Source organism: Mixophyes fleayi, chromosome 4 (assembly GCF_038048845.1).
Source record: "Mixophyes fleayi isolate aMixFle1 chromosome 4, aMixFle1.hap1, whole genome shotgun sequence".
Classification (NCBI taxonomy): domain Eukaryota; kingdom Metazoa; phylum Chordata; class Amphibia; order Anura; family Limnodynastidae; genus Mixophyes; species Mixophyes fleayi.
Window position 1 is genome coordinate 164,528,011 of NC_134405.1, and position 26,955 is coordinate 164,554,965.

Consider the following 26,955-nt stretch of genomic DNA (forward strand, 5'->3'; position numbering starts at 1 on the left):
AAATTTAATAAGGCAAGCAATATAAAAATCTAATTATTATGACCTCATGTGACATTTTAAAAGGACAGAACACATAATACAAGTCACCTTATTCTATTTGCAAACCTCAAAAATACGTGTGTCTGTTAATATCGAGTCTTGTTTTACCATTTTGTTTGTTTCCAATTGTAAAGCGCTCTGGAGCAATCTGGCACTATATAAATAAATGTAAATAATAATAAATGGAGAAAGCTTTTACCTGTGTGTCAAATTTATATTTAAAATACTAGTTTTTGTAACGTTTTCTTACTAAACATTTATAAATGGCCATTCTAGATATGTCATATCTCAAATTGGATATCTATAAACACCATATAAAACGTCTGGCACACTCTTCTTATGTAACTCACTGAGTCTCCCAATATTAATGGAGCCACATACTGGTTACCTCAGGCCCTGCCATCCAAACCCTGTCTGTTACTGCACACAGGCAAACTGAACTATGTGTTTCATTTTCAGTTGGAGGCAAGTCCATTTGTGAGAGGTAAAAATATGCATTTCCGTACTGGGTAGCTTAGGGCAGTATCAAGGAGAAAGGTGATTTCTACAGACTCAAGAGCACACCATGAAAGGCTTGACAAAATCAAGTTCACCTTTTGCATTTCTCCCCCCTATCAGTCAGTGGTTTCATCAGAAGAATAAAGAGACCTGTTAGCCCAGCCATATTTAAACTCATGTTGACTAAATCAGGTTAGGTTAGCACCTAATCAGCTTTAATTACATTGACAAATATGTAGCCTTCAATATAATAATTACTGTAAGCAGATTCAAAATACTAAGAATGACCACATAAATAAAGAAATGCATAGAAATGAATTCTTGATTTCAGCTGATAAAGGATATCTACTAATGTTGTCTATTGAAGACTATAAAGACCTGGGTCTATTTTACATTACCAACAATGGAACTGTATTGCTTGCAGCAAAACTGTTATTAAGCTGCCTGCTATCTCACTGATCTGCTACATCTATGCGGCTACTAAGACGTCCCGCAGGTGATTAGCATTTTGCTCTGACACAAAGTTACCTAACAAATCATCAACAGTGCATAAGGCTATTATTGTAATGCCGATTATTAAGCAGCTCTCTGTAGATTTGTAATATATTTGTAATATATGACGGGTTCTATGTTCAATCTGGAGGTGGTAATCACCATTTGAAATGATACAAGAAACACTCTGCTACACTCTGTTAGTAAATAATAAGGAACTGTTACATTTATTCTGGATCTCTATCCAAGGCTTGTGTGGGACGTTATACACCTATAAGAGAGATTACTTGGTTTTGGATTCATCTATTCCATTCTTGTGATGTCACTAGAAATGTTTATATATTGAAAGTATTTCACAATGTGCTCAGCTAATTAAGACTAATATTGAAGTGATGGTATCACTGTATTGGTGAGAGTTGGTTATAGATGAGATCATAGCTGATAGAAAAGCTGCTGTACAGATGGGCATGTGTGAAAAAAGCTGTTGGGCAGCAGTGGCATGTGAGAAAAGTTGGGTAAAGGGGAGAAAATGAGAGAAAAGCTGGTGGGCATGGGGTCATTTGAAGGAAAGGCTGATTGGTGGGGTTAGCATGATAGAAAAGCTGGTGGGCAGGGGGGCTTGTGAGAAGAGCTGGTGGGCACAGGGCATGTGAGGGAAAGGCTGGTGGTCAGCAGGAGACATGTGAGAGAAAAACTGGTGGGTATAGTGGCATGTGGCAGAAAAGCCAGTTGCACCGGGTTGGCACATGAGTAGAGTTGGTGTGCAGGGGATGGCAGGTGCAAGAAAACTGGTGGGCAAGGGTGCGTGTGAGGTAAGAGTTGGTCAGTGGGGGGGGCATGTGAGAGAAAGGGTGACGGGCACTGGGGGGCATGTCAGTGTGTACCATGAGTGTAACAACAGTGTGGCCTGCGTATAATGATCAGTGTGCACCAGGTGTGTGATGTCAGTGTGTCTAGTCTATAATGCTCAGTGTGTGTGATATCAGTGTAACCTGTGTTTAGTGCTCAGTGTGTACCAGGTATGTGATATCAGTGTAACCTGTGTTTAGTGCTCAGTGTGTACCAGGTGTGTGATATCAGTGTAACCTGTGTTTAGTGCTCAGTGTGTACCAGGTATGTGATATCAGTGTAACCTGTGTTTAGTGCTCAGTGTGTACCAGGTATGTGATATCAGTGTAACCTGTGTTTAGTGATCATTGTATTTCAGATGTATATATAAGTTTGACCTGTGCATAGGGATCAGTGGGTGTCAAATGTGTGATGTCAGAGTGACCTGTGTATAGTGATCAGTGTTTTCCAGGTACATGACAGTGTGTCTTGTGTAGAGTGCTCAGTGTGTACCAGGTGTGTGATGTCAGACTGACCTGTGTATAATGATCAGCATGTATATGGAATGTAAATAGAGTAGTATGGATTGATTTGAAGGGGACCTCAAACCAGTATCTCGCCAAGGGATGCATGGGGTCTTAATCAGGATATGGTGTACTCATAAGTGTAGCATGTTCCCTCAAGTGACGACCTAATTAGACTGCTGTGCTTTTCTAGATATGCTTCTTAGTAGAAATATATTTTGAAGGTACCCAAGGTCTAGTGTAAAGATATGTGTTGCTGCTGCTGATGACACAAGCAGGACTATTGTTTTGTGTATTGACCGCTCCAGCTGATATTACGTTATTCATTAGCATTGTGGTTATTTTATATAATGTCCATTCGGATTTCTTATTTGCTATTTCCACTAGTACTACTCCATTAAAGAAGATGCTTATGGAGTTTATAAAGTGGTGAACAACGGATGTGGGTTGTTTGTATTCCACTATATTTTATATGAAAATGCTACTTTTTACCAACACTGGGAATACTTTTCTTTCTTGTGTAAATGATACTTCATTAATTGTATATAAATAAGGTAATGTGACTTAGGAAATTTATAATTAGCACACAAAGCAAGCAAACGCAAATAGCCTATGCAGACCAGAAGAGTAGCCATATTCATAAGCGCCTATGCAGATTTGCATGATCTTCTGACACTTACACCTGGAGAGATGGAACAGGCGAGGGAAAGGACTAGTACATTTGCATTGATCCCTGCTTTACTTTTTAACATGGATATACAAAATGAGGTTGAACAAATATAATGACACAACATTTATCATGCTGTTAATATTGTCATTAAGGTTGCTATGAGTTTGAGCATGCATTTCATATGTGATATACTCATGGTAAATATGCAGTTCACATGTTGTATACCCATGGCTGATATGCACTGAATCCATTTGTGTGTCCATTACACAAGAGGCACAGGGCTTTTTCCTATCCAATTCAAAAGGGTTTCCAGAATGTGCAAAAACTCTATTGAAATTAAATGGCTATTGAATGAATGTGAGAAGCTCTATATGAGTAAGCAACAATTTGTGACTCAACCAAGCTTCCTATTTACATTGAGACAATTTAGCTAGAAAAAAATTGTCTTTCGCAGGCTTATTGTACCAAGTTTATTTGTGCTTTCTTCCAAAATCAAGAATTGCGGAACCAACCTCTACAAATTGTGCATTTGCCATTGGAGAGTATGTTATGCTTCCCTAAGAATTCCAGGGAGGTCTCCCGGACTCCTGGGTTAGCAGGTTATTCTCCAGTATGAGGATGGGAGCCTCAATCACGGTGAATCGCGTCATTTTGACACATAGAATAGAATAGGTTTTATTTTTTTGTGTGTTTCCATGATTTGCACTTGTGTTAAATATGCAAGTCAGGCGCAACATTTCAGCACCCATGGATAATAGCCTTAGTGTAATCTTTTTGTATAATGCTTATATCTCAATAAAAAATTGTCACTTAAAAATGCATTTATTCATGAACGGTGAGGACAAAGAACATGAAATTCTGGGTTAAAGTATAAGATGCTTTGCAAAATATATCATTATACCTCTCCAGAGATAGCTGAAGTAGTATATAGCAGTATGCTTTCTGGATGGTACAAATTTATATACAAAGATGTTTACTTATTTTAAGAAAATAAAACTTGCACTTCTGCACTTTGCCCTTGTCACTAGCCTGAATCTTTAGATACAGATGTATTTTTATCATATGTTAACCGTCTAAATTAATGGAATATAAGATAGGATTACTGCCTCAATATAAATAACCTATTTGAATAAAATTATATTTGCATGCACACAGCAAGTGTTCTCGTTTTGTTCAATATGCAACACAGAAAATATCCCCACAGATGAATAAAGACAGATTTTCTAGCAAGAGGTAAGTAATTCCCATTGTCATAGGACACAATCCTGCATTGTAGTTTATCAGTTTCTTCTGTGTTGCTAAGCCTCATGAACAGCCAGATCACAGGTAGAGCCACTTCTAGGTCAAACCTACTGTCTTTGATGTTCACAGCCTAGCGCACACGCCCAGACACATCCTGTCAAACCAGACAATTTGGTGTACCTAGAGATTTCATTCCATGAACACTGGATTTTTTATCAGCAGGGAACGATTACAGTACAATGCTTCTGATAAATTATCCCTACCTCTATACTTTCAATTTACTTAATAGCATATAGATATTTAAAAAGGAGAACATTTCTATAGAACAGGTTCATAACATTTATAAACCTGATGATCATGTAGGAGGGAGTTTCAAAGCTACACTTATGCAGAAATCATTTTTATGACTCCATAATAATTTTCAAGATGTATATATATAGTCTAGAGCTTTTCTGATTATATATTGTGTCTAACTTGCAGCAAGTAAAGGCCTCAACACTCATAAATATGAAGATGGCAATGAGACAAGCATGCAGGAGCAATTTAAATCACAACTGCTTGTGCCTCATTTGTCAAGGGCTCTGACACCAGCTACAGTTCTTACTTGACATAATGGAGGGATAGGAAGCAAAGGTACTGGGAGATTAAAATCCTTAACCAAGATTTACAGATTCATTTTCTTAACACTGCTAGCAGTCCCTATATTGGAAGTTATCATTCCTCTCTTTTGCATTAAGAAGAAAGACAAATTATCTTGACATTGGATTAATCTTAATTTTGCTTATTTTTCATAATCTTCCAAATGAAAATGCTTTTGCATGATTCACACTCTCTCTCGTGTGTTGTGTGTGTGTGTGTGTGTGTGTGTGTGTGTGTGTGTGTGTGTATATATATACACAAGTTAACCCGTGCATGATACTCATGCATTCTAGTCAAATCAAGCTACTTAAGGTGTTAAAAAGGTTCTTGTCATGCATTTGGGCCATAGCCCAGGCCTCCTCAGGGGAAGAGCGTTACTTCCCGACGTAAGCGCCCTTTTTTAACGTGGTTTTGTCCACATGTCACCACCTCATCATTCTTCTCCATCACCTCATCCTTCATTTTCATCGCCACATCTATCCAGATGTCTATCCAGACACAGGGATCTCTCTCAGCGATCCTGAGTATCACACTCCTCTCACTCTGTCACCCCTGGCAACCACCAACCACTCCCCACTGTCACCCCTGGCAACCACCAACCACTCCCAACTGTCACCCCCAGTAACCACCAACCATTCCCAACTGTCACCCCCGGCAACCACCAACCACTCCCAACTGTGACTTCTCCTTCAAGAAATATATATATATTTTTTTAAAATCTTTATAAACACTTTTAACAATTAACAAATGAAATTAACAAATTAAAAACATCTTAGTATACTAAATTTCAGCCCTTTCTGAAATTTTTTTTCCACACACACTAAGAATTTAGTAGGTCAGTGTATAACTCCGCCCAGCAGGTGGCGCTGCAGCTTGGTTTTATTTTTTCCACACACAGACAGACTAACACACACCACTAGGCATTTATATTATAGATATATATATATATATATATATATACATATACAATGTGTGTATGTGTTTTAAATATAGACATTTTAGGGTAGTTGTGATATAATTTGCATGGTTCTGTGCGCTATACCTGCTTCTATGCGCAATACTTGATTGCTGGAGAATATAGCTACTAGGCACTGGTACAATTGGAATTGTACAGTCATGGGCAAAAGTTTTGAGAATGACACAGATATTATTTTTCACAAAGTCTGCTGAGTTTTTATGATGGCAATTTGCATATACTCCAGAATGTCATGAAGAGTGATCAGATGAATTGCAAATTCATTTCAAAGTCCCTCTTTGGCATGACAATGAACTTCATCCCCAAAACAACATTTCCACTGCATTTCAGCCCTACCACAAAAGGACCAGCTGACATCAGGTCAGTGATTCTCTCGTTAACACAGGTGAGAGTGTTGACGAGGACAAGGCTGGAGATCACTCTGTCATGCTAATTGAGTTAGAGTAACAGACTGGAAGCTTTAAAAGGAGAGTGGTGCTTGAAATCATTGTTCTTCTTCTGTTAACCATGATTACCTGCAAGTAAACACGTGCAATCATTGCTTTGCACAGAAAGGGCTTCACAGGCAAGGATATTGCTGCTAGTAAGATACCACTTAAATTAACCATTTACCGGATCATCAAGCACTTCAAGGAGAGAGGTTCAATAGTTGTGAAGAAGGCTTCAGGCTGCCCAAGAATGTCCAGCAAGTGCTAGGACCATCTCTTAAAGTTGATTCAGCTGCGGGATTGGGGCACCACTAGTGCAGAGCTTGCTCAGGAATGGCATCAGGCAGGTGTGAGTGCATCTGCACGCACAGTGAGGCAAAGCCTTTTGGAGGATGGCCTGGTGTCAAGAAGGCCAGCAAAGAAACCACTTCTCTCCAGGAAAAACTTCAGAGACAGACTGATATTCTGCAAAAGGCACAGGCATTGAACTGGTCACTGTCTCTGATGAATCTCCTTTCATATTATTTGGAGCATCTGGAAAAACTCTTGTTCGGAGAAGGAAAGGTGAGCACTACCATCAGTCCTGTGTCATGCCAACAGTAAAGCATCCTGAGACCATTCATGAAACTCCCCAGACCTTAATCTCATTGAGAACTTGTGTTTAATCCTCAAGAGGTGGGTGGACAAACAAAAACCCACAAATTCTGACAAACACCAAGCATTGATTAGGCAAGAATGGACATCAGTCAGTATGTGGACCAGAAGTTGATTGACAGCTGTTAGGAACCCCTCCAGCCGATACAGCAAAACCCGGAGTCTGCTCTGAAGTCTGGTGTTCACTGTTGCCCCTAGTGGTAGGGACAGACTTGGCTGCAGACAAACAGAGGGTCGAGAGATGTTTACCGGCTAAGGAGAACCCAGGAATAGAGTGTTCTGAGAGACAGCAGCGTGGGATCCAGGCCAGAATCGGGGCCGGCAATAGACAACGTATCCAGAGAACAAACCAAGGTCAGGGGTCACAGGCACAGGTTCAGGATCCAGGGACAGGCGTAAGATCAGGGTCACTATCAGAGAATCAGAATCCGGGTTCAGGCAATAGATCAGTGTCAGAAGCACAGGTTCAGAGTACAGGAACAGGCAATGGTCATACACAGGAAATCAATCTTAGGTTAAACACCCAACACAGGGACAAAGTAGCAGGCAGCAGTACTGAAACAGGACGCTATAACCGGCAGTGAGGCTCAGTCCTCACTGCCTTAAATAGTACAAAGGACCAATCAGAACAATGCCCAAGGAACCTCCACAGGAGTAGCCTAATTGATAGTGTTACTATTGGCCAATGAGACCAAAAGGGACCCAGCAGTAATAATCAGCCCAGTGGCTGCATAATGAATCACTGGCATACAGTCAGAAACAGGTCACAAGGGCCCCCTAAATCAGCCACTATTGGCTGTATTTTTAGTAACCCTGTGCGCACGCGCCCGGCTATCTGACAGCTGGCCGGGCGGTGCGACAGGTGAGTGCAGGCGTCCTGGTTGTTGCCTAGGCAACCGGGACGTCGGGACCGGAAGTGACATCCCGGTCGTCATAGACGGTTACCAGGGACAAGTAGGAGTTGCGGCGGTGCCCGCGGCCGCCGCGACTAACAACAGCATGCCAGGGAGAATTACAGAGGTCTAAAAAAGAAGGGTCAACACTGCAAATATTGACTCTTTGCATAAACTTAATGTAATTGTCAATAAAAGCCTTTGACACTTATGAAATGCTTGTAATTTTACTTCAGTATACCATAGAAACATCTGACAAAAAGGTCTAAAAAAGCTGCAGCAGTGATAGGCAACCTGATGCACTTCAGGGGCCAAATGGTGTGGCACTCTATCCTTCTAAAGAGCTGCACATTACCCTTAATCTCAGCAATAAGTTAACACAATACATTTTCTATAGAAAGAGATACCTCTCTGTAAATCATATCAGCATCAGTCATTTTAAATGAGTGTTACAAGCTATAACAAACAAATCTGAAAATAAAGTAGGAAAGAGTTGGGGCCGCAGGTAAAGGCTAATAGTGTCGTCTGTTGGCGATCACTGATATATAGCCTCTATATCTCAATAATACTCAAGCATGAGCCAAATAAGCAGTTAAATGACATTACTTTGTACATTTATTTTAATAAGGGGATGGGTTATAGGAACACATGTAAACAGTGGTTAGACACAACTTTAAAGGTGTGCATGGAAAGTAGGATATGCAAAAAGGCCACAATCCAGTATCACACCAAATGCTATGTACTTTTCAGACAGGGGGTAAATGTATCAAGCTGAGAGTTTTCCGGCGGGTTTGAAAAGTGGAGATGTTGCCTATAGCAACCAATCAGATTCTAGCTTTCATTTTGTAGAATGTACTAAATAAATGATAGATAAATGATAGATAGAATCTGATCGGTTTTTCAAACCCGTCGAAAAACTCTCAGCTTGATACATTTACCCCCAGGAGTGGGCTGAGCCAGAGGAAGCGGGACAATTGGTCCCTGGGCAGCTCTTAATACAGGCTGTTTGGACTGACAATCCAGCCACTAATTGTTTTCAGCCACAGAGTTGAGCTGCCCTGTATGGTGATAGGGGACGGGGACTACAAGGGGAACATTTATGTGTGTACCCTTGCCTGTCTTTGTTGTTCTGTGACCCTGTGTGTCTTTCTGTGTGTATGTCACTTTGTGCTGGGGTTGGAGACTCCTGCACCCCTCAACCCCCCACCCCCCCCGACCTTAGTTGGCGCATGCGTCAATCCCTTATAGCGCTTCTTACCATACCTGCTCTGTGTAGAGCAGTGTAACAGATTCTGGATACTATATTACTAATCTTGATTAGCGCTGGCTTACCTGAGGTGCGGAGTCTAACGATCTCCCCGGTGTTCACCAAGAACCGCCGCAAGGCGGGGTGGGCTTCGCTGCCAGGAGTCGCAGGTCGCGGTCCCCAGGTTCGCCTCAAGATGTAGTACAGCGGAGTGAAGCGGTGGTAGCGGAGTCAACAAGCCGGTTCGGTACACAGGAATGGAGTCAGGCAGAATCAGAAGGCAACTCGGAGTCAACAAGCCAGGTTCGGTACACGGGTCACAAGAATAGGAGAATGGTCAGCAAGCCGGGTCGGTACACAGGGATTAGAGAGCCAGGGAAGTCAAACAGGCAGAGATCAGCACACAGGAGACACTGGAAACAGGAAGACACTGCAATCCACGAAGAGCAGGAGCCAGGAACAGGTAAGTGTTGCTCTGACACTCAGCGAGTGTCAGAGTGAGGTTTTTATACTGAAGGGGATTCAAAATCCCCGCCTCTAGGTTGTGGTCATGTGACCGCCTCCGGGTGCGGTCACATGGTCCTGAATGCGGAAGTGCGGCTGGACGGAGCGGCGGGGATAAGGTAAGTCCGTGACAGTACCCCCTGCCATAAAGGTGGACTCCGAACACCTAATAGGGTTTCAAAGGAAATTTTTTATGGAAGGATTTAAGTAGACGGGGAGCATGTAGGTCAATGGCTCTTACCCATGAGCGCTCCTCAGGGCCGTAACCCTTCCAATCCACCAAGAACTGTATGGCACCTTGAACTTTACGAGAATCTAGGATAGTTTTAATCTCGTATTCAACTTGATCCCGATCCACAGCAGGAGGAGGAGTTCTGGATGAGGTGGAGAATCTGTTGGTTATCATCGGTTTTAACAAGGAGACATGGAAGACATTGGGTATGCGTAAGGAGGGAGGCAGACTCAATCTAAAGGCTACGGGATTAATAATCTCAGATATAGCAAATGGGCCAAAAAACTTGGGAGCAAATTTTTTACTGGGAACCTTTAAACGAATGTTCTAGGTGGATAGCCATACCCTGTCACCAACTGCAAAACTTGGAGTCATTCTTCTCCTTTTATCGTAGAATTTTTTGGAACGAGTAGTTGCTTGTTTTAAGTTTGTCTTGGTTTGTTCCCAAATATCAGAGAAGTTACGAACCAGAGAGTCCACTGCTGGAACTTCAGAAGATGAGACTTGAGAGAAGGTGGGTAGTCTAGGATGGCAGCCATACAGAACAAAAAAGGGGGAGTTAGAGATGGCCTCATGAAAATGGTTGTTATGGGCGAACTCGGCCCAAGGGAGAAGGTCCACCCAGTTGTCTTGGTTACTAGAGATAAATATTCTTAGAAACTTCTCTAATTCTTGGTTGGTTCTCTCAGTAGCCCCATTGGACTGGGGATGATATGCGGAAGAGAAGTCAAGCTTAATCCCGGATTTATTGCAAAAAGACCGCCAAAATTTTGATAAGAATTGTGATCCCCTATCGGAGACAATATGTTGAGGACAGCCATGGAGGCGAAATATTTCTTTAATAAAAATATCGGCTAAGGAGGAGGAAGAAGGAAGGCCTTTGAGAGCAATAAAGTGGGCTGTTTTAGAGAAGCGATCCGTGACCACAAGCACTACAGTACAGGATTTGGAAGGGGGAAGGTCCGTGATAAAAATCCATGGAGATCTGTGACCAAGGGTAATCAGGAATGGGTAATGGGAGCAAGCATCCATAAGGCTTCTTCCTAGAGGTCTTGTGTTGAGCACATTTGGAACAAGCAGCAACAAATCTCTTCACATTCTCCAGCAAGGAAGGCCACCAGTAGCTTCGGGACAATAAGTCCCAGGTCTTGCGAATGCCGGCATGCCCAGAGAAGAGTGAGTGATGAGCCCAGTGAAGGAGCCGGGTGCGTAGATGTGGCAAGATGAATGTTTTGCCTGGAGGACAACCCTTTTTCAGGTGTGTAGCTGCCAATACTTGACATGGATTTACAATGAATTTCTTATCTTCCGAGGATTCCATGTCAGCTGGATCAAAAGAGCGAGATAAGGCGTCTGCCTTCGTGTTCTTAGATCCTGAGTGAAAAGTGATGTTGAAATCAAAGCGTGAGAAGAATAAGGACCACCTTGCTTGTCGAGGATTTAGACATCGAGCAGTGCGTAAGTAAAGCAAATTCTTATGGTCGGTATATATGGTGATAGGGAATTGCGCTCCTTCTAGTAAATGTCTCCATTCGGAGAGAGACAATTTGATGGCCAGGAGCTCTTTGTCGCCAATCCCATAATTCCTCTCAGCAGGTAAAAAGCGACGGGAAAAGAATCCGCAGGGATGAAGTTTTCCAGAAGGACCTCGCTGTGATAGTACGGCTCCTGTGCCAACAGAAGAGGCATCTACCTCCAGGACAAAGGGACGAGAACAATCTGGCTGTTGAAGAATGGGTGCGGATGAAAAGAGAGACTTTAATAATATAAAGGCTTGGATAGCCTCAGAGGACCAAATACCAGCATCAGCAGATTTGCGGGTCAATGCTGTGATGGGAGCCACGAGAGAGGAGTACCCCTTGATAAATTGACGATAATAGTTGGAGAATCCTAGGAAGCGTTGAGTGGCTTTAAGGCCTGAAGGTTGGGGCCAGTCAAGTATGGCTTTCAATTTTGTGGGATCCATCTGTAGACCGGTGCCCGAAATAATATATCCCAGGAAGGGAATTTGTCTCTGCTCGAAGGTGCATTTCTCCAATTTGCAAAATAACTGATTTTTTCGGATACGAGAGAGGACCTCCAATACATGAGTACGATGAGATGCTAGATCTTGAGAAAAGATGAGAATGTCGTCCAAGTAGATGACTACAGATTGGTACAAGAGGTCTTGAAACAGCTCATTCATAAAGCTCTGAAATATGGCTGGGGCATTGCATAGCCCGAAAGGCATGACCAGATATTCAAAGTGGCCGTCTCGGGTGTTAAACACCGTCTTCCATTCATCCCCCTCCTTAATGCGTATAAGGTTATACGCTCCTCTGAGGTCAAGTTTAGAAAAGATGGTGGCACCCTTGATCCGGTCAAATAGTTCAGAAATCAGTGGCAGTGGATACCGATTTTTAACGGTAATGGCATTCAGGCCTCTGTAATCAATGCAAGGGCGGAGGCCCCCATCTTTCTTTTTTACGAAGAAGAAGCCAGCCCCAGCTGGGGAGGCAGACTTGCGGATGAAGCCCCTGTTTAGATTTTCTTGGATGTACTCCTCCATAGCCTTAGATTCCGGGAGGGAAAGGGGGTAAACACGGCCCCTGGGAATGGGTTTACCAGGTATCAGATCAATGCCACAGTCCCAGATTCTGTGAGGGGGAAGTCTAGTGGCCTCTTGTTGACAAAAAACATCAGAGAAGGTTTGGTATGGCTCAGGCAGGAGAGTCACAGGAAATTCTTGGGTACGTCTGGGACTATTCGGGGGAACCACTCTCTGTAGGCAGCGAGAGAAGCAGGACTGTCCCCAGGACAATATGTGACCAGATTTCCAGTCCAAAGTGGGAGAGTGGACACGAAGCCAAGGAAGTCCTAGGATGACTGGGTTGGTAGATCTCTGTATTACTAGAAAAGAAATCTTCTCCCGATGAAGTGCTCCTATCTGAAGTAGAAGAGGAATAGTGCGTACCAGGATGGACCCCTCAGGGATTCTTCCCCCATCAATGGCCATCAGAGAGATGGGTTGTTCCAAGGCTTGTGTGGGAATAGCGAATTGTTTAACTACTGTGGCAGAAATGAAATTTCCTGCGGCTCCGGAATCTAGAAGAGCCGACTGCGGGAAGGTCTTTTGTCCTAACTGAAGGGAAATGGGAATAGACAGGCAATCATTACTATTGGGAACTGACTGACACTGAGAAAAGAGGCCCAACGACACAGCTCCAGAACTCGTTAGGCCCTGTCGTTTCCCGAGCGTTTGGGACAAGAACTCAGAAGATGGCCACTCTCTCCACAATATAAACACAACTTGTTCCGAAATCTCCTCTCCCTCTCTTCGGCTGATAGGCGGGTCCTCCCAAGTTGCATGGGCTCTTCAGGGGGAAGAACAGGGGTTTGGAAGTTGGGGGCCAAGCGAATCATGCTACGCCGCGACTGTTCCTTCTCGGAATTACGTTCCTTGAAACGCAAATCAACTTTGACACAGAGGGAGATAATGTCGTCCAAAGACGTAGGGAGTTCCTCTGATACCAACTCGTCTTTGATTCGGTCTGAAAGGCCCTGCCAGAATGTAGCTACTAGAGCCTCATCGTTCCAGCGAAGTTCAGAGGCCATGGTTCTGAAGTGGACCGCATACTGCCCCACAGACTGGTTTCCCTGGCGGAGACGTAGTAAGCCGGAAGCGGCATTGGACACCCTTCCTGGCTCATCAAATATTTTCTTGAAGGTAGACAAGAAGAGGTTGAAGTTATGTAGAATGGGGTCGTCCCTCTCCCATAAGGGGGAAGCCCATTCTAAAGCTTGACCGGACAATAACGAAATCACATAGGCCACTTTCGTTTTTCCGGAGGGGAAGTTCCCAGGTAGAAGCTCGAATTGTATGGAGCATTGATTTAAAAATCCTCTGCAATTTTTAGGGTCTCCATCGAACTTAGGTGGGTTAGGTAACCGTAGCTGCGAGGAAGAAGCTGCTGCTGCGGCCTGAGGTACAGGGGCCACTGCTGGCCCAGGTGATCCACCAGCCACTAGGGTGTTCTGGACAACATCCAAGCGAGTGGATAGACTATTGAGGAATTTTAAAAGTTGCTCTTGGTTAGCTTCTTGCTTATCCATCCTTCCTACTAAATGCTCCAACAGATCTTTAGCTGTGGTATCCATGGTCAGAGCAAACTGTAACAGATTCTGGATACTATATTACTAATCTTGATTAGCGCTGGCTTACCTGAGGTGCGGAGTCTAACGATCTCCCCGGTGTTCACCAAGAACCGCCGCAAGGCGGGGTGGGCTTCGCTGCCAGGAGTCGCAGGTCGCGGTCCCCAGGTTCGCCTCAAGATGTAGTACAGCGGAGTGAAGCGGTGGTAGCGGAGTCAACAAGCCGGTTCGGTACACAGGAATGGAGTCAGGCAGAATCAGAAGGCAACTCGGAGTCAACAAGCCAGGTTCGGTACACGGGTCCCAAGAATAGGAGAATGGTCAGCAAGCCGGGTCGGTACACAGGGATTAGAGAGCCAGGGAAGTCAAACAGGCAGAGATCAGCACACAGGAGACACTGGAAACAGGAAGACACTGCAATCCACGAAGAGCAGGAGCCAGGAACAGGTAAGTGTTGCTCTGACACTCAGTGAGTGTCAGAGTGAGGTTTTTATACTGAAGGGGATTCAAAATCCCCGCCTCTAGGTTGTGGTCATGTGACCGCCTCCGGGTGCGGTCACATGGTCCTGAATGCGGAAGTGCAGCTGGATGGAGCGGCGGGGATAAGGTAAGTCCGTGACAAGCAGAGACTAAAGATGAAGGGGGATATATTCCCCATGCTGAAAAATATATTTTACCGTCTCCAGGAGACTAAGTGCGGCACAGCTCCCATGCATTACTGGTAAGTAACAGTACTGTTTACTTGGGAAGTCTGTGGGAGACGCTGTTTGTTTATATAAATTTTTATTTACTTACTTTTAAAAAAGTAATCATCATTATCAGCATGTATCTTTACAACAGGCATTGGGGACCCGCAATCACTGAGGAATAGCTAGAGATGTGACCAAATCTAACTAGGTTGTATCGCCAATGGGTGTGCTACACTTACGTGTACTTTCCCCTACTGTACACAGCTTCTATGCTTCTATATCCTATGTACCCTCTCACTCAAGAAGAAAGGGCCACAAATGCAAGTTATTCAAAAGTCTAACTAAGCAAAGCACAGTTTTACAGGCTGCACTTGGAGTTATATCCAACTCTAAATCAAGCCCATGTTTTATAACTAGCCATAAGAATGCAAAATTAGGTGCACTGTGTATATGTTTCCCCCCACTCTCAATAACTCACTGTGTGACATACTATTCTACATACAACAGTTTCATCACAAAGATGCAAAATTTGAGAGGTAAAAAATAATCAGGTGTTTCAGAAATGATATAGTTAGTCTAGAGACATTACAACACCCGATGGTTAGATGAATTTTAAACACACAATTACAGTGTAGTCTAGTTTTATAATGCATAAAGGAAAATTCATAATTAATCAGTAAAACAACCTAAGGCTACATGTTTTCAGGCTTCTATTGACAAGCACAATGAGGCATTGAGCATGCATGGCTAACCGTCCATTTTGTCTACCTGCTAACCGTGATGTTTATCCCGTCTTTTGACATCTTTCAATTCTGACCAATGAGGCATTCATGATTTGAATATTTGCATTGCAATATGTTACAGACACAGGTTTTGTTCTATCTTCTCTTCGGGGGTTATTTTGTCTATGTTTCATGTTAGTGTGTTTTTAAAATTTTATCATACTAGTAGAAAATTATCTTAAAATGCCAGCATTCATGACAGTATTAAAGTGTAATTTTCTGTACACAAATCCCGTGATGCACTTAGTCTATACATAAACAATGCATCAAAAATACAACAAGGATTATGTACCTGTGAGGGACACATTTTGAGTAGATTCAGCTGGCAATGTGTTTTGTATACAAACTACCTATCACATTGCATTCACATTATTAATGTGATTCAATACAGAGATTGTAAGTCATTTAGTAATAATAATCACTAGTTGCATTAGTGATTAGATCTATGGAATTACCTAACAGGCAGCAGTAGTAAAAACAGATAGTGCATGGGATTGTAGATACATTATAAAGATTTAGAAAATATGTGACTAGCTCTAGTCTTGCTTTGCTGCCACTGAATTATACATTTGTTATTTTAGTAATTTGCTACTGTATGTTACGAGCCGTGGCGGTGCCCAGCCGCCGCGACTCTCTTACCTGCGTCCCGGCCGGCGCTATGGCGACCGGGACGTCACTTCCGCCCATGTCCCGGCCGTTGCCGGGGCAGCGCATAGACGCTTCAGCGCTGCATCCCGGCGGTGAGAAGCCGGGCGCATGCGCTCAACTATAGGACAAACACCTATTGCCTAAGTAATCTAGGGGCAAGGCTGAGGATAATCAGAGCCAGGCTCTGATTGGCTGGGCTTACTACTTAAGGCAATGAGGTCTGCTACCTCATTGCCGGTTATAGCTTCTGTTCCAGTCTGCTGACCAGCTCTGTGCCTTGTTCCTGTCTCTTGGAAAACTCTATTGACCACCCGTGTATGACCCCTTGCCTGGATTTGGAGCCTGCCTGTGTTTCTCGTGACCTTGATCTCTGGCTTGTATACCGACCATCCTGTCTGCTCGTGACCCCTGACCCCGGCTTGTTTATCGGATCTGCTATCTGCTGCCGGCCCTTGACCTCTGCTCGGACTCCACTCCGCTTACCTGGGTTCCCCCTAGTCGGTACGCACTTCACGACCCTCTGCTAGTCTGCAGCCAAGTCTGTCCCCACCACTAGGGGCTCCAGTGAACACCTGACTGGCAGAGCAGACTCCGGGTTGTGTTGTACCGGCTAGAGGGGTTCCTAACACTGTATCATATAATGGTAATGTTACACACATAATGTCAAGATTATGTCCGCTATACTTTCATACATGACTTAAAACATACCTTTTCAGCAAGATTTACATTCAGAATATTCATGGTTGACAGAAGCTTCATGGACACTCTAGGTTCCTTCCATCTGGTGCTTTACCCACACCCACCCCATTTCCTACCTTAGCGTAAGGACGACATCCCGTTGCATAGTAGTGTAGTGCTGAGCTGTGACTTTCTAGCCGAGAGCCACACTTCCAGCTCATCACAGACATGAAGGGGCTGCAGCCAGCAGCCTCACATGTCAGCATGGGTAATAAGTGCCCATGCTATATGTCCAGACGTGAGCATGATGCCAAACAAATACTGGGCACATAGCTACTCTTAGCTGGCAGATAACCACAAGAGTGCCTATGCAGCACAAAAGTGATAGCCTTCTCCAGAACAGAACAAGAAGGAGTTTCAGTTAAGGACGGTCATGGTTGCCAGCATCTGACTGTTTAAATATTTCTACAATGACAAATTCATCTTTCATGTCTCCACCTACACACTGTCTCTTCTTTACACCTGTACCACACCACTAAAAGTGCTCGTCACCAATGTTTGCTTTAATATTGGTGGCTGATAACGCTTTTGCCTTGAATAAGCCACACACACTTTACCCACCGCCAGTTACAGTTATCCTTCCGCTACCTTATGTATCAATTGTTCCCCATTCCTCTCAGATTGTAAGTTCATTTGTGCAGAGCTATCTTCAGCTTCTGATATTCTATGAATGTTCCAATATTTGCTGCTTGTCCTCACTGCCATTATTCCAAGTCCCTGTGACTGATACTTTCTGTGCTACCTTCATGTTGCTATATGGTGAGGAGAGTCACTGGAGGACATTCCAGATCTTTGATTCGTGTTCAGAGAACCCTTCGACTTTCCAGAATACTTCACCCCTATTCACTACACTATTTTCACTAGTTGAGGAATACTGCCTACTGCCTACTCACATGTGTGTTGAGATTCACTTGCCCCACACACTGAACATACTGAGTCTCATGTAGAGATGGGCGCAATTTATGCTTTTACGTTCCACACTTTATTAATTACTCCGAGCTGCAAGTATCTTAAGATCCACATGACTCTGAATGGGATGCAAAATGCACACATTTTCATGATAAATGCTTAGAGCGTATCAGACTTTACAAGCCTATGACACTCCTTAAGTGTATTATATGCAATAGCCCATACGGCTAAATTAAGAAAAACATGTGCTTTCCCCCCACAAGCTTAACCAACCACAGTGCTGACAGCCAGGCTGGTACTGGCAAAATCGGGGAGACAAAAAGCGCGGGGTCTCCCCAAATTTGCTAGTTCCATCAAGACTGAGTTCAGGTCGTGGTATATCCTCCAATTACATATATGATTATACTGCTGCTAAGTGATCATTTGCAGGATTCGTGCATTGCGTTTTTTCCCCTGGATTTATTACAGATGAAGAGGATGGCATAGATGCCACTCTGGATGCAGGCGAGCAATAAAAAGGATGAATTGGGGTTGTCTAAGGGAGTGTTTTTTTGTTACATTTTCACATGGAGCACTACAGGTACCAGCAGGCCCTCGGAGCCAGGGCATGCTGGCATCTTTGGTTCACCAAGTGCCAACATGCCACGGCTGCCATGGATATGCCTGTGTTTCTAGTACTACAAGTGCCAGCCTGCCAAAACATTTAATAGTGGCTGGGCATGCTCGGACCTGTAGTGCACTATAGACAAAATGCTTTACTAATTCTATTTTTGGTATATTACCACACATCTACCACTCCAAGTGTGTGAAAGAGCCCTAGAGCTTTTCAGCACATAGCTGGTTATACCTAGGAGAGGTGGGAGGTGCATTTTATTTTCAGGCCTGATCCCCATACGGAATCCACAGAATCCAGCCCCATGATAACCAGCCAAGATTTCCCAGCTATAGTGCCACCAGCCTGGGCTGGCAAAGTCTAGTGCTGGATATAGCAAGTTAAGGGGCACCCCAGATTTTTTTCCATCCAATTTTGCCAGTACCAGATTAGACCATACTTAGCAACTCCCGGAAACTTGTTTCCGGGAGAGGGTGCGTGACTGGAGGAGGCCAATCGCGTCATTTTGCCCCCACCCCCCCCCCCAGCGAAACGGTAATTTGCGTCGTGGGAGGCGGGGCCAAAATGATGCGATTGGCCTCGTCCCGCCCCCTCCCGCCCTCCCAAATGACGCGATTCTCTGTGTGAGATTGAGATGCGGGAGAAATGCCAGCTTGCCCGAATTTCGGGAGTCTCCCGGACTTTCCGGGAGAGTTGGCATGTATGGATTAGACTGTCAGCATTAGGGTGGGAAAAGCTTTTTTTGGTTGGGGCAATTATGTTTATTTAATTAATTAAACACAGCAATGTATCTATTGCAGCTGCTTCCTCCGGTGCAAGGTGTGTGCTGCTGCTGATGACCGTTAGCATGGATCTTGCACCAGGACGGAAGCAGCCGCAGCATATATAACTTAGCATGATATGCCTTTATTGTAATATGGCTACGCCTGCCCGCCCTCTACCTAAGCGTTGAGAGGCGGAGATACCTCTCAGTTTGAGAGGAGACTGAAATGTAGTTTTGCCTACTGCGCATGTGCAGTTTAAAATAGCTAGTTTCTCAAGGAGTTACTAACAAATCTCCAAAACATACCAACATTATGTGCTACTGAGATTAAGCACTAAGAAGACCCATGAGTGTCCACTTTTGGGCTATATTTTTTATATATCATCATCATCATTTATTTATATAGTGCCAACATATTCCATAGCGCTTTACATATCATGATAATTTATTTAGTATGTTGTAATGCTGTGATTCATCTGGGCTTTTTATTGTGTTATGAAGTGCTCTTCTATGTTGCAGATATATATATACAGATTTAATTGAATTGTTTCAACATGGAAATTTTGGTTTATTATCATAATTTAATATGGAAATTCTCTACAGCTTATTTAATCACAGTCTATAGTTCCTAATGAATAGCACAACTGAACATGTTAAAACAGATATTTGGCAAAATATCTGACAAATATTTGACATATGACAATAGATATTTTATAAGATATTTTGGCTTAAAAAGAACTCACCAAATCCAAAAGCCTTGGAGCCTCCGATGCTTTGAGAAGCTTGTACGCTGGTAGATGTGTATAATCCAGTCACCAGGAGACCATCAAAATAGGTGCTTGTTGAAATAGTTACTGTAAGGAAATAATACGCATTATATTAAAAAAGTAAAGAATATATAAAAAAGATAAGTGATTATTTTCATTGCATGAAATCATACAATGATTATTGGCATTTTTATGTGCCTAAATACCAATTATAGCATACACCAGCTTTCTTTTTCAATTCTACAATATAGACACATGTTAAGTACAGGAAAGGTGTAAATCCATTGTACAGCACAAACAATGTAGCCATCTTTATATAAAATTACTTTTAACTTTTATTTATGTATTTGATACTGTGGGGTCTATGCATCAAGAAGATGCGATGCAACTAAATATGCATCGTTGCACATCGCAGTTATGCAAGTTATGCATATTTATGCACTGCTTAAATGCATCATGTCGGGCTACTCTGGGAGCCCCGGCGAAGTGACAGCTCTCCTGCGATCCAATTTTGCTAGAAGGAAGCACTAACACTGTATCGGATTCTGCGAAGCCAAAGAGACTTCAACAGAATACTACAGAAAATGACTGCTTAAAATGCCCCCTATATCTCTAACCTCCTCTCCATTCACACTCCTGCCTGCTCCCTGCGCTCGGCCAATGACCGTCGCCTCTCCTCCACTCTGATCACCTCTTCCCACTCCAGAATCCAAGAGTTCTTGCGTACGGCTCCCCTCCACTGGAATGACCTCCCTCCGTCTCTCTCCTAATCTGTGCTCCTTCAAAGGGGCACTTAAAACTCACCTGTTCCTCAAAGCCTACCAACCTTCCACCTACCCCCTGATCTCCTCTGCTCGTTCTCCCCTCTCTCCTCCCAGGCCCCCCTTCTATCTCCCCCATACTTCAACTGGCTCCCCTTTGTGCCTGATTTTTGTTTACCCTCCCTTAGGATGTAAGCTCGTATGAGCAGGGCCCTCTTCCCTCCTGTCTCCATACCTGTTCTTCTGCTCCGTCTTTACTGCATTAGCCTGCCTGGAGTTTCTGAAGTATTGGTATTTTTTGTTTATTGTTCAGTAATGTTTCACCCTGTATAGTCTACAGTTTGTGCTGTGCACGGCGCTGCTGAACTCTTGTGGCGCCCAACAAATAGAGGATAATAATAATAATAATCTATGGGGACTGCAATGCTGCACGGTATTTGCCTAAACGGAGGAGATTTCGGCTTCTAACTTATACACGGGAACTTCCTCGCTAAAGTGAGGTACCCAGTGTCCCACACACATACAAAACAATCAAAATTACAACTCACAAAATGCAGTGTCTCTCGGTAGCCATCTGACCTCCTCCCCAGGTATTGAGAAAGTGAACGAACTGCCTAACAGCCTTTTTTTTTTTTTTTCAAAACATTTTTATTGAAGACATTCAGACATCAATTATGCAATACTATTTGTTTCATAAAAGAAGAGAAACATTCCATTGTAAATGCAATCAATATACATGTACATGAATATTATCACATTTTTTATGGGTTCCACTTGAGGAGGTTTGACGACACCATAACACAAACATTCTAAAATATGTGTGCCCGATATTAATATATTATAGCTTTGTAATATGAGACAAGGCAAAATTGCAATAATGATAACATAAGTGGTGAAAATAAATATGCCATTATCTCCCAATGAGAGGAGCAGACATGACATTACAGCTTCCCTTCCCCCAACCCACCATCAGGGTGCGGAGGGACCAGAGAAAGAGGACAGGCCCGCCCCATCATCCCCTACAAAAATTGGAACGTCTCGAAGAAATACCCTCGTTTCATACCACAGTGTCTGGTGAAAGCATTCATATAGTTGGTTACGTAGTTGGGAGGGTAGGATATTAATAAAGCTTTCACAAGTCTCAAAAAATTTGCGAGTTAGAGTACTCTTCTGGAGAGAAGCTTCCAGCCAGTCCATTCTCAGGAGAAAGTACATCTTTTCTTTAAATAGATTGAATGTTGGAGGGGATATCTGGATCCACATATGGAGAATCGATTTCCTAGCCGCTGCAGAAATTGCCATAAGCAACCTTCTTCCTCCTGCAGAGGATCGCGTATCAGAAGGCAAAATACCCAGTATTGCCCAATCAGGAGTGAGCGGTAAATAATTAATTAAATCTGCAGTTGCAAACATCCATACACGGGTCCAGAAGGCCCTGATCATAGGACATGCCCATAAACAATGGTATAGGTCTGCTTGGGTTTCACCACATTTAGGACACCTAGAATCAGCTGAAAGACCAATAATATTTTGACGATGTGGTGAGAGGTAACCCCTGTGGAATATGTTGAGGAACATCTCTGCATATGTAGAAGCTGGGAAAAGCTTTATCGAAGTGGCTAACCCTTTCAACGACACCTGTTCTGTAAATTGTGGGAAATGGCGCAACCATCCACTCAGGCCCGAATTTATTTTGCCTAGCAACCTTTTAACAACACCTCTTAAGGATCAACTTCTGATTAATAGTAACTTGCTAGCTTGTTGGAAAACCCAAAATGGGTCTTATGAATAGAGCCCACCTTTCTCACTCCATTCATATCCCAAGGCCCTTATACCGGCTATTCCTACAGCAAAACACTAGAAAATGGACATTCTCTTGTCTTTATTTAACCAAATTACCCTAAAATATCACCCTGGGAGGTTGACCCTCTCCCTCTAGGGCCCCATATGTGTAGGTGTTTAAATGTATGTTTGTGGATGTATGAATACATGTTTTTTTTTAAAAAACATTTTTTTTATCAAATATTATAAATAATGAGACAACTCCTATACTATTTTCTTATTTAAGTAATGGAACTGAAAACATTAATTTGTGCAGGTGTACGTCTCTCCTCATCTTCCCCATCCTGTTTCCTATTTATAATCATCATTTCTCCCATCTTCCCTCTTTAATCCTAATGCTGGTTTCAACATTCCCCTTCCATTCCTTAACCGCTTCATCAACACCCCCTTCATCTAATCATGCCTTCAACAGCCCCTTCCATCATCATGTTCATTCTTCACCTCACATCATTCTCCCCATCTATCATTCACCCTCACTTTCATCATGCCTCCCTCCCACTGCCATGCACAGTGGAGCAGCACTGTGACAGCCTGATTGGGCTGATGATTACTTAGAGTTCTGCACATGCAGTGGAACTGATTATTTAAGTAACACCAGAGCACTACTTACATAACACAGTTCTGTACATGTGTAGAAGTTGTTAAGTAACAGCAATGCATTACTTAAACACCTTCAGAGGTAGCACTCAAGCTCATGGTAGATAACATCATGGAATGCTTCAGTTTGGCATGTACACTGCAAATCATCAAAATCCAGTTTAACCCTCATAACTATTTGAAAAACCTCCAGATTAATAACGGATACAAAAAACTTTATCCTGCAAGCAACACAAGCAAAGTGGTTCTGGACCACTGTTCAATATGAAAAAACAAGACATTTCTCAGGTCTACAATGTGATATCTATCTATCTATCTATCTATATATATATATATATATATATATATATATATATATATATATATATATATATATGCACTAACAAGATCATACAGGTGAAGATCAAAGGTGATTTACACTTTTCATTAATTTTTTACTGCCTATAATACCCAAGTCACTTTCTTTATAATTGTTTAGGGATATAAGAGAGAAATCACAAAAAAAGTATTTTTCTCCATAGTTTAGTGTAGCTCTCTCAAGTACATGGACACTTTATATATTTGGGCCTGAATCATTAAATAGAGCAAAGCAAAAAAGGGTACATTTGATCCTGGACAAAACCATGTTGCAATGCAAGAGGTACAAATTAGTTTATTATTTTGCACATAAGGAAAATACTGTCTGCTTTTTCATGCAGTGCACAAATACTTGATAGCTTTGTTTTTACACTGAAATTTAAAGTTGATCTAGGACTTCCCCAACTATGAATCTGTCCTCACATTTTAAATTTACCTCCCCCTTCAATGCAACATGGTTTTGCCAAGGTGCAAAGTTACTCATTTTTTTGCTTTGCTCTCCTTACTGTTTTTTGTTCAATAAAGGGTAGATTTTCCTGTAACTTATTTTTAATATAATTAATTGTTCTTTGTACTCTACTTTCATTATATTGTTTTTTTCTTTAGCTACTTTCTTTTCTAATCTTAATGAATAAACGTAGGTGTGGATTAGTTAATGCCACAATAAAATGTAACTTTTTTTATAAAATACAATGGTGATTTTCAAGATGGCGCTACTGGTATTTTTCTATGGTATCCAGCTAAAGCCTCTCCATTCACGGCAGCATTAGGCTGACAGTGAAGAGGTAAATTACCTTGCTGAAGAGGGGGGTCTACATAGGGGCTCCCAGAGCAGCCCGAGCATAGAAAATTGCAGCTGTACTTCATTATGTACCGCGGGGACTTGCAGCTGTTCATATTGAGGGCTACCGCACTGGGGTCACAAATAGACCCCTTAGCCTTACATGTATAGGAGTCTATTTATCATTGTGGCCATATTACAGCTATATATAATGAAGTACCGCAGCTGTTTACCATGCTGGGGCTACTCAGCGAGCCCTGACATAAACTTGCTCTTCTGCATTGGTCACCAGGAGCCTAACACTTCCAACGGAAGGAGATAGCGCTATTGTGCATGGTTAGGGACCAGTTAACCTTCTCTGGCAGTGCTGTAATCCATGGACCAGGTAAGCTAACGTCATAGTGAGAGTACATTAGTTTGCGGAGAAAAGCAAAGCTTTGCCGCTTAATTAATTAGTCAGAGTCGCCGTCCCCATACATATGTAAGCAACAGTATTTTGGGTCTTCACTGTTTGTTAAACAGACCTCACAGTATCGTGCAAATCCAGACTGAGGTATGAAAACCTCAAAGATAAGAACGAAACATAAATTAAGATACATTATACACTATACCACTATATTCATTTTAGAGGAATGCTTTTTTTAATAGTGGGGGTATTCTGTGAAAGCACAGCACTAGATGCCATAATAATTACACCTAGCAGTGTCTTGATGTTTGCATAAGACAAAACAAATGTTTTAAACCATTTATGTAACACCCCTTGAAACATGAAAAAGGTCTGGTTACTACTAATAATGGAAATACATGTGATATTTGTTTTTGTTTAGTTCTCAGCATGAGGAGCTTATCTTGCTTGTTTGCAGACATACCTATGTGACCTTTTTGGAGTCTCACATTTTGTTAACACAATCTGAAGGCTCTTGACCCAAGGAAGTCAGACCATGCTGATATAGACTGTGTATTTACTGTGTGCATAGCTGATCTAGTCAAAATTCATTCTGTACATTCTCTGTTTACCACTGATCAAAAGGATGAAAGAAGTGTAGGGGATTGCACAAACTATCACATTACATTAAGACATCAGTTCTAGAAAGTTGCTTATCTTATTACTGGAGAGGTATCATCCAAATGTGTTTACCATAAAATGCATTTCATCATCATCACCATTTAGCGCTAATTAAATAATTTTCTCTGAGCAGATTCATTTTAAAATATTCATTATATATATATATATATATATATATATATATATATATATATATATATATGTATATTGAAAGTTTTTGATTAATATGTTTTTTCCCCAGGTCCGAGTTTCCAGGTGTCAGTCGGCAAACCTAGGTCACACATGTGCAGAGGCAATGAAGAATACCTGCAAAGTAATATCACTCAGGTGCTCCTGTGAAATTGCATTGGTAAATAGCAGCGATAATAGATTTTCTATCACTGCGATGAGCAGCGATAGAAAATCTGTTATCACTGTTTCATGGTAATTAGGGGCCTCAGTCTTGACCCAGTGGGCAGAGCATGTGGTGTGGTTTACAGGAGCAACATGTTATGAAAAGAACAAAATACCAGGCAGACACACTATCCCCTTAAACCTAACGATAAATTGATCTTTATTGTCTCCTTCTGAGTTTGAGAGCAGACCTCTCCAGCTTCCTATCACCAAACCCCACTCTCCAATACACTCTTCCATTCTCCCCTCTCCGTAATGTCACCCCTCGCACCTTTCCTTTATGTGATTATTAGTTATTTTTCTTGTCTACTTATTGCTGTTTTAATTGTTGACATCTGCACCCCTCTTTCTCTGGCCCTTTAAAGCTGATTTTGTTTTCATATATGATTTGGGAATATACTGACTTCTTTGTACTTTATATGTTTTGTTCTCAATAATGATGAAATGAAACACATTGTCTGTATTATTTATTGCTAAAAATTTAAATAAAACATTTTTAAATGAAAAACAAATGCCAGGCACTACAGTTTGCAGGCTTTGGGGCATATTCAATTGACGGCAGGATCGCCGAAAATCCCGCCGCGGAAAAACTAATACATGGAATACGGTAATTTGTAGCTGGATTTCAGCTCGCGGCTCAGGGAGCTGCGAGCTGAAATCCAGCGAGTAAATTACCGCATTGCATGGTTTTTCCGCGCATGATTTCCGTAATATCGGTAATCGTGCACGGACCGCGGGATTTTCGGCAATCCCGCCGACAATTGAATACCCCACCTTTGAATAAGAATACCTTATAAACCACTGGCTGGTAAAATGCAGACTCAAACTTTCTCACCTGTCACCTAGATAGACTGTATGCTACCATCATCAATGCATCGTTTGATGTACAGACACCTAGGGGGTAAATGTATCATACCCCGGTTTTTTCAACTCGCCGGGAATCAGCAAGTTGACAGCTAAAATTTAAAGCAGCGCTGGCTTGTAAAGGCAAGCACTGCCTTTACAAGCCAGCGCCGCTTTCAATTTTAGCTGTCAACTCGCCGATTCCCGGCGAGTTAAAAAAACCGGGGTATGATACATTTACCCCCTAAACTGCTCATATGGGAATTTGTTTTGGAGAATAAGTTGTCTTGAGAGAGATGTGGTATGAAATGGCTAGGCTATTTTTTCAAGTTTTATTTTTATTATCATTTATTTATACAATGCCAGTCATATTATGCAGTGCTCTACAGAGAATATATAATCATTCACAT

General features: G+C 42.3%; 1 protein-coding gene across 4 annotated transcripts in view; it reads right to left on the reverse strand.

Annotated features, from left to right (window-relative positions):
* RELN (reelin) overlaps positions 1-26,955 on the reverse strand; it is a 447,264-nt gene that overhangs the window by 373,894 nt on the left and 46,415 nt on the right. For all 4 annotated transcript variants that reach the window (XM_075208761.1, XM_075208759.1, XM_075208760.1 and 1 more), the window contains exon 2: positions 19,882-19,992. In XM_075208761.1, coding sequence (XP_075064862.1) covers positions 19,882-19,992 — 111 coding nt within the window. The remainder of the gene's footprint in view (positions 1-19,881; positions 19,993-26,955) is intronic.